General features: G+C 44.3%; 2 protein-coding genes across 3 annotated transcripts in view; both read right to left on the bottom strand.

Moving 5' to 3' along the window:
• Positions 1 to 14,084, bottom strand: part of cemip (cell migration inducing hyaluronidase 1) — a 257,616-nt gene that overhangs the window by 239,689 nt on the left and 3,843 nt on the right. The window lies entirely within an intron of this gene.
• Positions 1 to 14,084, bottom strand: part of LOC144511312 (cell surface hyaluronidase CEMIP2-like) — a 165,913-nt gene that overhangs the window by 89,873 nt on the left and 61,956 nt on the right. Inside the window, exons 6-8 of the mRNA XM_078241555.1 lie at positions 12,824 to 12,990; positions 5,267 to 5,455; positions 3,759 to 3,928 (exon numbers count right to left, since the gene is read on the bottom strand). Of these exons, the coding sequence (XP_078097681.1) occupies positions 3,759 to 3,928; positions 5,267 to 5,455; positions 12,824 to 12,990 (526 nt within the window). The remainder of the gene's footprint in view (positions 1 to 3,758; positions 3,929 to 5,266; positions 5,456 to 12,823; positions 12,991 to 14,084) is intronic.

A 14,084-nucleotide genomic window follows, 5' to 3' on the forward strand; every position in this document is an offset into this window, starting at 1 on the left:
GCTAAGGCTCAAAGGTAGGCAAGTGGAGAGGATGCAATTGGACTTTTACAAGAGTTTTAAAGCAAATACAGCTATGTGTCCAAGGCTGGAATTGAGTGCAGTATATTCAACCTCCAATCGGCCGCAGTGCGACTTATGAGTATTGGTACTTTCACCAATACTGGTCTTCCTGCTTGCCGCTTATTCCCACCTTTCATTCCTTGAAAGCTGCTCTGCAACCATCAGACTTAATTTGTGGGACAGTCAACGCACTATGGTGATCAAACAAATCTCACCACTCCGTGTGTACAGCACAGGATATTCTGTCAAATGCGGGATTGTTGCTCAGTGCTCATCATCACCTTCCAGAGTGTAATGTCAGAACTACACAATACACAACAGGTTTCACCCGGTCGGTGACGATACACACTATGGAGCTGAGAAACTACATGGTTGTGAATGTAGCCCTGTCCAAACCAGCCTCCCATCCATTGACTCTGTCCACACTTCCCGCTGCCTCGGAAAAGCAGCCAGTATAATCAAGGACCCCCACGCACCCCGGACATACTCTTCTTCCATCGGGAAAAAGATACATGTCTGAGGTCAGGTACCAACCAACTCAAGAACAGCTTCTTCCCTGCTGTCATCAGACTTTTGAATGGACCTACCTTATATTAAGTTGACCTTTCTCTACACCCTAGCTTTGACTACATTCTGCACTCTCTCCTTTCCTTCTCTATGTACGGTATGCTTTGTCTGTATAGCGCGCAAGAAACAATACTTTTCACTGTACACCAATACATGTGACAATAATAAATCAAGTCAAAATAAAGAATGCCATAGGGTAAGAATGCCTTTCACCAATATGGGTGATACTGTTACATACAAACATGTGAAATAGGAGCATAAGCAGGTCATTCGCTCTCTCAAGCCTTTTCCATCATTCAATAAGGGCATGGCTGATCTGGTTGTGTTTCAAATCCAACATTCCCAACTACCCCTGATAACCTTTGATTCCCTGCCCAACAAGAAAGAACCTCTTTACCTCTGCTTAAAACTATTCAATGACCCCACTTCCACCACCTTCTGAGGCAGAAAACCAAAACTCTGTTGGACAATTGCAGAGACTGACACTCCTGCCCTTTGGGTTGCCTTACCTGCCTCACTCACAGCCACATCCTCCTGTCCCTGACCAAATCCAAAGACCCTATTTTAAAAAGTGTGACTGCCTCCTTGTACAAAGTATCCAGGCAACTCTCCCCCCTTCCTCCCTGATGTGTTGCAGTGTCTGCAGCTCAGCCTCCAGCTCACTGACTCTCAGCTGAAGTTCCTGGAGCTGCCGATGTGTTTGCCCTGGATCACAACTGGCATCCAGATGCTGCAGCCTTGACACATCACTTGTCCTGCCATCCTGAGTATGTTTTAGATAATTACTTAATTCTGTTATTCACTTATTTATATTACTTTTTTATTAACTTTATCACCAGTTTGCATACTATTTTAAACATGTAGGAATAGAATAGGCACATACTGACAGAGGGAACCTGGAATACCCACATGCTAGCCAGCTGCCACCTCTCTGAATGAAATGGTTTCTGGCAAGGGTTACAAAGGGAACTCTCAATGAGATATCAAAGCAGAATCCCTCTCCCCCCCTAAAAACAGCTACCGACAGATACATTGCCATGAGTTACCAAGGCTTCTTTGACAACATCTCCCCAACCCGTAACTTCCACGACTTAGATGGATGCAAACATCTGACGCGAGGGAGCCCCATCAATTCCAAGTTCCCTTCCAAATCACGCTATTCTGGCTTGTATATAGGCTGAATTTTATGAGGCCTCTGGATAAGGGTTTGAAGGCAGTGGGGCTGTCAAAAATGGTGTGGGAAGGCATCGAGTGGCATTCTCCAATATCTTCCTGCTGCTATGCCATCTTGTCAGTGGCCCTTCCTCACATAATCCAAATGAGCTAATAAAGCAGCCAATTGAAGGCCTTTTCCCACCTCCGCTGGCATTTTCTTGGGCACTCTTTAGCCCAGGAAGGGGTCCTCCAGATACAATGATCATGTTTGCCATCGGCACTGCTTCCCTCAGTGCGTTCCCTCACTAGGGCCTTCCTAATTTGACCCCGGAGACCTCACTATGAGGTTGCACACATCCATCGATGAGCACTGGCCTGCCAGGTACAGCCCCAGCAGTGAGCAAGGCTCCCTGGTTCAGACTGGACAGCAGCTCTTTGGGGTGAACCTCCACCTTCAGCAGGAGAGCAGACCCAGCGACAGCTACTTCATTTGCTGCCACCTGTAAAATGGCGGGAGGGAGTTCCAGGCAACGCCTGCCTCCTCCAAAGAATCCTGGCCATAATTACTGCTCCTACATCACTTCCTAGAACTCTCTACATAGCAGAGTCGAAGAAGCATCTTCACCAGTGCATCGAGAAGAAGTTTCACCATCACATTCTCAACGGCAACTAGAGATTTGGCAATGCAATGCCAGCTTCCTGCAAATTCCTTGTAAAACCTAGACCACACTCCCGGTGACATTTACTTCAATCAGTTTGAAATTCCTCAATCCACTCTTAATGGAGACATTAATCTGTATTTTAAACAATTTAATGTTCATTAATAGCGGCAAAGGAAAACAGTTCAAATCTACTAATAAAGTGTTAGCTTGCTATTATCAGCAATGGTCATTTCTGGCAGCAAGTTCCAAATGCAAGAAAGGCAGGTCCACAATTCTTCTTTACACCATAAATCTTGCCATGAGCAAATTCCAAACAAAATCCCCTTTGAATTGCCAATAAACGCCAAGTATAATCAAAATCCTGAACAATTAGCTTTTGTTACATTCCTTTATTTTTAAAATTATCCATTCTTGGGATGTTGATGTCACTGGCTAGGCCAGCATTTATTGCCCATCCCTAATGGCCCTTGAGAAGGTGGTGGTGAGCTGCCTTCTGCAACTGCTGCAGTCTATGTGGTGTAGGTACACCCACAGTGCTGTTAGGGAAGGAGTCCCAAGATTTTGACCCAGTGAAGGAACAGCGATATATTTCCAAGTCAGGGCGGTGTGTGGCTTGGAGGGGACCTTCCAATTGGTGGTGTTCCCAAATATCTGTTGCCCCTGTTTTTCTATATGAAAGCCCTTCCAAAAGAGTGGCAGGATGGCTAGCATTGCTGCCTCACAGCACCGGGTTCAATTCCAGCCTCAGGTGACAGTCTGTGTGGAGTTTGTACATTCTCCCTGTGTCTGTGTGGGTTTACTCTGGGTGCTCCAGTTTCCTCCCACACTCCAAAGATTTGCAGGTTAGGTGGATTGGCCATGCTAAAAAATTGCCCCTTAGTGGTAGAGGGATTAGTGGGGTTATGTGGATAGGGCCTGGGTGGGGTTGTGGTCAATGTAGACCCGATGGGCCGAATGGCCTCATTCTGCACTGTACGGATTCTATGATTCTATAAGTGGTCATGGATCCAGAAGGTGCTGCCTAAGGAGCCTTGATGAGTTTCTGCAGTGCATCTTGAAGATGGTACACACGGCTGCCACTGTGCGTCAGTGATGGAGGGAGTGGATGTTTACATATTAAACACTGTGTGAAGACTGATGGCATCTCATTCTTTCATTCACAATTTAATTGGATGAATGATTCATTTCTACAGTAGCGTGACAGCCAATATCAAAGTGTTGAATCGTGAAATGTATTGAATCTAAATACACAAGTTTGCATCTACTCAACATGACTTAGTCAAAGGGATATACATGACTTTATGCAACACTTACCCTTATCTGTCCACCAAATGTATCATAGTTGAAAAAGCGGCAGAAGTTTTGTCCATAACAAGAGTCCTCCATTTCCCCTTTAATAAGGATATTTCGACTTAAAAGTCCAACTTCTGCTCTCATATCTATTCCATCTACAACTTCGCCCATATGAAGGTAACGGGGTTTACCTATAATCAACAAATCATGTGTTTCAAATCCAACATTTACTGCAATCATTTAATACAAGTGTTTTCTTCTTATTACTAAGAATCTTACATGAAGGGTTCTCATGCACGGTGCAGGATATCATTGGAGTATTAGAAAAGTTAACTCAATACGTTCTGATCAGCAGCTTTCAATCTTAGCTTTCAGCACTCTGCAACTTGTAAAAGGACAATGGGAAGTAAGGAGTTGCTCAGCTGAGAGCAAATCAGTGGAGAGTGTAACTGCAGTTAGACTGGTCTTGATTTTAAGACAAGGGTAAAGTGTAGATTAGGGTGAGAGAGTGTAGATGGGCGTGTTGGAAATGTTGGGAGGAAGTATAAAATTACATATTTACAGTTTAGAAGGTAAAAGAGAGGAAAGTTCAGAAATGAGTAGGTTGACAGGTTAGTATAGTACAGAGGGAGCACTGCACTGTCAGAGGTACAATCTTTGGGATGAAGTACAGTCCTACATTATACAGTCCTGCATTTCCAAAGTAAATTACTGGTTTTAAACCATTTGGGACATCCCAAGGTTGTGACAGGTGCATTCGGAATGAAACCTTTTCTCTCTTGTGCCTTCTAAACTGTAAATATGTAATTTTATATTTCCTTCCGACATTTCCAACACATCCACCTACACTCTTACCCTAATCTACACTTTACCCTTGCCTTAAAATCAAGGGCAATCCAACTGCAGTTACCGACTCCACTGATTTGTTCTAAGCTGAGCAACTCCTTACTCCCCATTTTCCTTTTCCAAGTTGCAGAGTCATAATCTCACTGGCACAGAGGCTCAGGAGCTAAGTTGTGAGACAGTTGGGTGTTGTAGGAGGCCCACTGCCGAGGATAGAAGATGTAACGAGTTGTTCACCTCCCATGCTTTACGAAACTGCTCTCTCCCAATGCTGATGAGTGATATACCCACTATTTCTACTGTGAAACGCTTTGCCCGGTGTTTCAAAATATTCCCACCCATTACCGTTCCAAACCCTAATCTGAATCGGAACAAAGCCCTCAAAAAAGTGATTAAAAGGAAACAGACCCTCCTTGCTCAGGTGCTGATAGGGTACATGGTGCCCAGGCAAAACTAAAACTTGAATAAAAAGTCCATTGTTTTCCAGCCTTTTAACGACTCTCCTCGAGTCTAGTTTTTCTTGGTAAAGTTTGCAAGGACTGAAAATTACATTTAAGGTTGTTTTCAATTTGAAGCTTAAATAAAATATTGTACAACTTAAATCTATATCGCACCAAAAAGTTCCACAGTACTGATTCAAAACAAGTTTTCAGAAAGAAAATAAGTTATAGATGAACATTTCTTACCATTGATTTTAACCTGGTTAACTTTGCATTCAGGGCAGGGAAGGAGGTTAAAGTTCTCAGCCTGATACATCGAGTAATCAGTGCTAGCAATGACTATTTGGTTACCCGGCAACCAGCCAGTGGCATCATCCATTAAATTAAGAATTACACCCCTCGACACATCTATATGAAAGCCACAGTGAGGCATTCCTGTCAAAACAAAATTCACACAGCATTTTACAATCAAGACAAAGTGAGATCTACAAGATGTGAATCGTCAGTGATTCTTTCATTTAATGACAAGAAACGGGCTTCTTCATATTGTCAGCGATATGAGTGACTTCTCAGCGAGGGAGAATGATGCAGCGACATGACCAGTTTGCACACTTGTATCCGCACACACACCCCTCACCCAGCCTGGCAGCTATGTGATACACCATTTCAACTGATGTGACAGTGTGATTAGGGACAAGCCATTTCTATTATCTCCTCTGAGTTTATCTAGCTGTAAGAAAGGAGGCAGTGAAAAAATTTATAAGGATGATACCAGGAATGGGTGGGAATAAATAGAATCCCTACAGTACAGAAAGAGGCCACTCAGCCCATCGAGCCTGCAGCAATCCCACCCAGGCCCTATCCCCACAATGCCACACTCTTCTAATTCCCCCTGACACTAAGAGGCAATTCAGCATGGCCAATCCACCTAATCCACACATCTTTGGACTGTGGGAGAAACTCCATGTCTTTCCTCTTGAGGGGGTGGCAGGGAAAGAGATAAAAATCAAGGTCTTTAAAATGATGAAAATCTTTGACAGAGTGGAGTACAGAGAGAACATTCCCTTGCGATGAAGAACAGAACTCGAGGCTGTTGATGTAAAATAGTCACCAAGAACTCCAATGAAGAATTCAGAGGAGATTGCTTTACCTAAAAGTTGTAAGAATGTGGAATGCGTTATCACAGAGAATGGTTGAAGCAAGTTGTATTGATCCATTGAAGGGGAAGCTAGACTGGTATGTGAGGGGAAGGGAATGGGGCGTTACAATGACAGATATAGATGGGGAAATACCGGAGGAGACTCATGTTGAGCAGAAACTCTGGCACGGACAGGTTGCATATCCTGTCCTGAGTACAACGCTTCAGCTAAAATTCCTCAACCTCGTCCGGGATTCTCTGGTCCCGCTGCTGTGAATGAATATTTGGCTGAGTGCCAAATTCTCCGTTCTCGCTGGCAGTGGGGGCAGTGACGTACGAGATCGGAGAATTCCGGCCTTCATCGTGATATTCTAGTTATTTGGATGGACATTGTCAACCAACTGAATTTACTCATGAGCCCAGTCAACCGCTTCAGTTACCAGGCTATATATATACACTGGACTGTTTTTAAAATGGATTTGTATTCAATACAATTAACTATAAACACTTAAAATATATTTTAAAAGAACCTATCAAGATGTAGCCAGCTGCTTCAGAATTTCAGAAGCGCAATATTAAAATTCAATCTCAACTGATATTGAGCCACATGGATCTCACAGACTGATCGATCTGGGTCAGGTCAGTTTGGTGGTGGAAGGTTGCAAGCATTGTTCATGGACTATAATTGACTGCTGCAGTGGTGTTAGGAAGGCTGATGGGGACATGGGTGACTATCAGCTTTTCCTGCCTTGCTTTATTTGACCTCGACATGAACATCCTGATACCATATCTGTTCCATTATTAAGGCCACCTACTCCCAACTGCACAATATCACCAATCTCTGCCCCAGTCACAGTGCATCAGGTGCTGAAAGCCTTATGCATGTCTTTGTTATGACTTGACTATTTCAATGCTCCCCAGGCTGATTCCCCGCCCTCAGTAAACTTGAGCTCATCCAAAGCTTAGCTGCCCATATCCTAATTCGCACCAAGCCTCATTCACTCAACACCCCAGAGTTCACTGATTTACACTGGACCCCATCCAGCCATATCCTTGATTTTAAAATTCTCATCCTAGGTTTCAAGATCCATCATGGCTTTATCTTTTCCTTTCTCTCTAAACCTCTTCAGCACTACAATCTCAGAGATCTCTGCACTCCTCCAATTACAGCCCCTTGTGCATCCCCCTATTTCAACTTTCCACTACTGATGACCATGCCCTCAGCTGCCCTAGGCTCTGGAAAATAAACTCCGGAATTTTCTCCCTGAACCACTGTGCCTATCTAATCCTCTAGCTGTCAGTCCTTTAGACTCTCCTTAAAACCTACCTCTTCAGCCAAGCTTTTTGTTAGGCATAAAATGGTGATAAATGGAGGAATGAGGTGATTTGGGGCTAAAAATTGAGAAGGAGGCAAAGGGCATGTCAGAATGATTGAATGAATACTTTGCATCTGCCTTTAACAAGCTCAAAGTTGTTGCGCAGATCATGGTGAATGAGGAGGTAATTCAGACACTTGACAGGTTTGAAGTCGATAAAGAGGAAGTATTGGAGAGACTGTCTGTACTTAAAGTTGATAAGGCAGCAGAACTGATTGGAATGCATTGAAGGATACTGAGGGGAATGAGAGTGGAAATTGCAGGGGCACTGGCCATTGCTCTCCAATTCTCCTTAGATACAAGGGTAATGGCAAAGGGTGGAGAAATAAAAATGTTACACAAAACCTACACTCCAGTTAGTTTAACCTCGTTCAAGATGGTGCCGGAGTGAAGTGACTTCTTGCAAGCTGTGCCCAGCATACCTTCTAATTCTATCTTTTACTTTCATTGGCAGGGAAACTTTCAGAAATAATGACAAAGGACAAAATTAATAATCACTTGGAAAATGAACGTTAAATAGAATCATAGAAACTCCACAGTGCCGGAAGAGGCCATTCGGCCCATCGAGTCTGCACCGACCACAGTACGACCCAGGCCCTACCCCCATATCCCTATATATTTTACCCGCTAATCCCTCTGACCTACACATCTCAGGACACTAAGGGGCAATTTTAGCCTGGCCAATCAACCTAACCCGCACATCTTTGGACTGTGGGAGGAAACCGGAGCAAACCCACGCAGACACGAGGAGAATGTGCAAACTCCACACTGACAGTGACCCAAGCCGGGAATCGAACCCAGGTCCCTGGAGCTGTGAAACAGCAGTGCTAACCACTGTGCTGCCGTGCCGGAAAGTTAGGATGCATTTATTAAGGGTACTATTATTATTACGGAGACGTGGGTAGAACAAGGACAGGAATGGTTGTTGGACGTTCCGGGGTATAGATGTTTCACTAAGTGTAGGGAAGCTGGTAAAAGAGGTGGAGGAGTGGCATTGTTAATCACGGATAGTTTAACGGCTGTGGAAAGGCACTTCGAGGGGGATCTGCATACTGAGGTAATATGGGCTGAGGTTAGAAATAGGAAAGGAGCGGTCTCATTGTTAGGAGTTTACTATAGGCCCCCAAATAGTAATAGAGATGTGGAGGAAGAAATTGCTAAGCAGATTATGGATATGTGTGGGGGTCACAGGGTAGTTGTCATGGGGGACTTTAACTTTCCAAATATTGATTGGAGCCTTTGTAGGTCAAATAGTTCGGATGGGGCAATTTTTGTGCAGTGTGTGCAGGAGGGTTTCCTGACACAATATGTGGATAGGCCGACAAGAGGTGAGGCCACATTGGATTTGGTACTGGGAAATGAACCGGGCCAAGTGTTAGATTTGGTTGTGGGAGAGCACTTTGGAGATAGTGACCACAATTCGGTGTCTTTTGTTATTGCAATGGAGAGGGATAGGGCCGTACGGCAGGGCAAGGTTTACAATTGGGGGAGAGGTAATTATGATGCGATTAGGCAAGAATTAGGGGGCATAAGTTGGGAACAGAAACTGTCAGGGAAAGGAACTAATGAAAAGTGGAACTTTTTCAAGGAACAAATACTGGGTGTCCTTGATAGGTATGTCCCTGTCAGGCAGGGAGGAAATGGCCGAGTGAGGGAACCATGGTTCACGAAAGAGGTGGAATGTCTTGTGAAAAGGAAGAGGGAAGCTTATGTAGGGATGAGGAAACAAGGTTCAGATGGCTCGATTGAGGGTTACAAGTTAGCAAGGAATGAGCTGCAAAAGGGGCTTAGGAGAGCTAGGAGGGGACACGAGAAGTCCTTGGCGGGCCGGATCAAGGAAAACCCCAAGGCTTTTTACTCTTATGTGAGGAATAAAAGAATGACCAGGGTGAGGTTAGGGCCGGTCAAGGACAGTAGTGGGAACTTGTGTATGGAGTCAGTAGAGATAGGCGAGGTGATGAATTAATACTTTTCTTTAGTGTTCACCAAGGAGAGGGGCCATGTTTTTGAGGAAGAGAAGGTGTTACAGGCTAATAGGCTGGAGGAAATAGATGTTCGGAGGGAGGATGTCCTGGCAGTTTTGAATAAACTGAAGGTCGATAAGTCCCCTGGGCCTGATGAAATGTATCCTAGGATTCTTTGGGAGGCAAGGGATGAGATTGCAGAGCCTTTGGCTTTGATCTTTGGGTCCTCGCTGTCCATGGGGATGGTGCCAGAAGACTGGAGAATGGCAAATGTTGTTCCTCTGTTTAAGAAAGGGAATAGAAATGACCCTGGTAATTATAGACCGGTTAGTCTTACTTCGGTGGTTGGTAAATTGATGGAAAAGGTCCTTAGAGATGGGATTTACGACCATTTAGAAAGATGCGGATTAATCCGGGATAGTCAGCACGGATTCGTGAAGGGCAAGTCGTGCCTCACAAATTTGATAGAATTTTTTGAGGAGGTAACTAAGTGTGTTGATGAAGGTAGGGCAGTTGATGTCATATACATGGATTTTAGTAAGGCGTTTGATAAGGTCCCCCATGGTCGGCTTATGATGAAAGTGAGGAGGTGTGGGATAGAGGGAAAGTTGGCCGATTGGATAGGTAACTGGCTGTCTGATCGAAGACAGAGGGTGGTGGTGGATGGAAAATTTTCGGATTGGAGGCAGGTTGCTAGCGGAGTGCCGCAGGGATCAGTGCTTGGTCCTCTGCTCTTTGTGATTTTTATTAATGACTTAGTGGAGGGGGCTGAAGGGTGGATCAGTAAATTTGCTGATGACACCAAGATTGGTGGAGTAGTGGATGAGGTGGAGGGCTGTTGTAGGCTGCAAAGAGACATAGATAGGATGCAGAGCTGGGCTGAAAAATGGCAAATGGAGTTTAACCCTGATAAATGTGAGGTGACTCATTTTGGTAGGACTAAGTTAAATGTGGATTACAGGGTCAAAGGTAGGGTTCTAAAGACTGTGGAGGAACAGAGAGATCTTGGGGTTCATATCCACAGATCTCTAAAGGTTGCCACTCAAGTGGATAGAGCTGTGAAGAAGGCCTATGGTGCGTTAGCTTTTATTAACAGGGGGTTGGAGTTTAAGAGCCGTGGGGTTATGCTGCAACTGTACAGGACCTTGGTGAGACCACATTTGGAATATTGTGTGCAGTTCTGGTCACCTCACTATAAGAAGGATGTGGAAGCGCTGGAAAGAGTGCAGAGGAGATTTACCAGGATGCTGCCTGGTTTGGAGGGTAGGTCTTATGAGGAAAGGTTGAGGGAGCTCGGGCTGTTCTCTCTGGAGCGGAGGAGGCTGAGGGGAGACTTAATAGAGGTTTATAAAATGATGAAGGGGATAGATAGAGTGAACGTTCAAAGACTATTTCCTCGGGTGGATGGAGCTATTACAAGGGGGCATAACTATAGGGTTCGTGGTGGGAGATATAGGAAGGATATCAGAGGTAGGTTCTTTACGCAGAGAGTGGTTGGGGTGTGGAATGGACTGCCTGCAGTGATAGTGGAGTCAGACACTTTAGGAACATTTAAGCGGTTATTGGATAGGCACATGGAGCACACCAGGATGATAGGGAGTGGGATAGCTTGATCTTGGTTTCAGATAAAGCTCGGCACAACATCGTGGGCCGAAGGGCCTGTTCTATGTTCTATGGTAAATCATACTTCATTAACTTGGCTGAATTTTTTGATGACATAACAGAGAGTGTTGCTGTTGACGTGGTGCACATGGACTTCAAACAGCATTCGATAAAATGTCGTGCAACAAACCGTGAGTAAAGTTATAGTTCAGAGAATGAAAAGGACAGGAGCAACAAGGATATAAAATTGGCTGAGTGACAGGAAACAGGAAGCATTGAGGAACAATTGTTGTTTGGGTTGGAGGAAGGATGTTTCCCCCAAGGGGTCAGTGTTAGGATCCTGTTGACCTGGACATTGGTGTATTGGCCACAGTCTCAAAATTTTCAGGTGATACAAAACTTGCAAATATTGTGAACTTCAAAAGGACAGGGTGGTGAAATGGATGGACTGGTGACAGATGAAATGCAATTCGGAGATCTGATTTGTTTTGGCAAGAAGAGCGTGGAGAGACAATATACAATAAGGGGTACAATTCTAAAGACGGTAGAGTGGGGGGGGGGGATATGTATACAATTCATTGACAGGTATAGAAAGGATTAATAAAGCATACAGGATCAATTAGTTTCATAAATAGATGTATAGAGTACAAAAGCAAGGAAGATATAATAGATCTGTATAAAACACTGGTTCAGTCTCAACTAGAGTATTGTGTTCTTTTCTGTGTACCACACTTTATTAAGGATGTGAAGGCATGAGAGGGGACAGAAAAGAATCACAAAAGTTTTTTGTGAAGATAGTTAAGCTCAAATTATCTCTTTCAATTTAAAAGGGAAAGATAGTCCCCTGGGAAAGGGAGATGGTGAAAAGTTGTGTTGGATTTTGCACAGCAACAGGCCAGGTAATGGGGACTCAGGTTAAGATTTACTGAACCCATGTGTCACATTTCACACCTGAACACAGAAAGATAGGTGTCTTGCTTTGTGTAGAAAATTTGAAAATATTTGGAAAGACCAGAAAGAGACAGACAGCAGCTCTGTTTCTGCAGACAGAAATGGTTGTTTTCTCTGTTAGACACCAGACAGAATGATTGGAATATTTTATCCACAGGTCAAAGAGAAGGAACCCACAGCGATTTCAGGACATCAGAAGAGTTACCTTGACAAGTCCAGGCGAAGAAAGCACCAGAATGGGCCATACTGCTGAAAGCTGGCCAGGAATTCTCAGAGGGACGAGGGACGGTCATGAGACACTATGAGAAAAGCCTCATCAGATGGTGAGTGGTTAGGATCTGGCACACATTCCCAGACAGAGTGATGGAGGCAGGTTCAGTCTTGGCATTCAAAAGGGAGTTGAATCATTATTTGAAAGGAAAACATTTGCAGAGCTTTGAGGAAAAAGGCAGGAGAATGGCACGAGGTGAAACACACTTGCAGAGGGCCAGGATGGGCCAAATGGCCTCCTTCTGTGCTGTAGCCATTCTGTGATTACTGTCCTCATATTCCTTTATGCAGGTCAGTGTTCAAGTGACCCTGAAGAAGCATCTTGAAATGCTTTTGTACATTTACATTCTCACCCCCATCTTTGCAAATGTAAAATGTTTTTGTCTATTGAACTGTGAGAAGGGATAGGAGGACACACTGGGTTCAATGGGCATTCACTTGTATCAGATGTTGATGAGTGGAAAAAGGCTGGCGGAAATATAAAAACCATTGCTGGACTCACCGTGCACCCACTCACTGAAAGCAGTAACTGCAAAGTGAGTCCCATCATACGTCTGAAAGTTCCTTCTGGCTACGGCCAAACCAGTTGATCCATTAGGCTGATACAATCGCTTATCCTCCACAACAAATGACTCTGATGCAAGAACTCCAACAATAGCCCATGCCTGCCTGCAGCACATCAAAATCCAGATTGGCAAAGATTATTCTTGGCATCACAATCGATTTATAATGTCTTGTTCATGTGCCTGCTGCACAGTTACAATACTTCTAAAAGCTAGGTCGAAAATAGATATGGGGGTTATTTGTTTCATTGCTGATGTCTGTTACTTAACCATTCTTTTGCAACAAGCCTGGCCGCTTGCCCTAAAAAAGGACATGGGGAGCTGTCCATGGTGGCTCCTATTGTGATTATTAAATTATGCCTTTGTGAAATGTATATGCTGTTGGCATGAAATCAAATCTACTGAAATAAGACATTGTAGCCCAGATAACGTCAAGGTTTTCTGCATCGTGGAAATAGCAGCCCCGTTTAGAAGATATTCATTCGGTTCCATGATCCGACATGTTTTAATGGATAACAGAACATTAATTACACTTGCAGTTTTAAACAATGTAAATGTAGTATTTATACCGGGAGAGGGTGAACGGCACCACAATGAGCAATAGGGGCGGCAAAAAACTGATGGAAGAAGCCGTCAGAATAATAGGTTCCCTTGGAGAAGAGATGTTGGAACACATGACAGAATGTTCATTCCATCCGCACATTCCCCCATTGCCCTGGGGACGCGGGATTGAATTTTCCCCATTCATTTCAGGCGGGATCAAGGCAGAGGGTTAAGGCTGGGGGAGTTCAGTTTCTGCACGTGTTGGTGTGAGCTGCCTGAGTGAGTGTCTTGAGCCTGAATTCAGATCACACACACACCCCGGTCCGGCCTTGTCTCAGTCAGAGGCTGCTTCAGCCTCTATGCTCAGCGCTGCTGCTAAAGGAGGGCATTCCTGTCTCCCCTCTGCCTCCCATTTCACTCACACTGTCCCTGCTAACGAGGTACCCAGCTCTCTCTCTGAAACCATACCATAGACAATGTTTATTTTATAAAATGGCTCCTCACGCCCCAATACCCATGTCTCAAAGCGCCTTGCAGCCAGCAAGATGTTTCTGGAGTACAGTCACTGTTGTAATAGAGGAAATGCGGCAAGCAATTTGGACACAGCAAGATCCCACAGACGTTGCGATGCTGAAATTTGTGTGCGATGTTAATTTA

The sequence above is a fragment of the Mustelus asterias genome, chromosome 24 (assembly GCF_964213995.1).
Source record: "Mustelus asterias chromosome 24, sMusAst1.hap1.1, whole genome shotgun sequence".
NCBI lineage: Eukaryota > Metazoa > Chordata > Chondrichthyes > Carcharhiniformes > Triakidae > Mustelus > Mustelus asterias.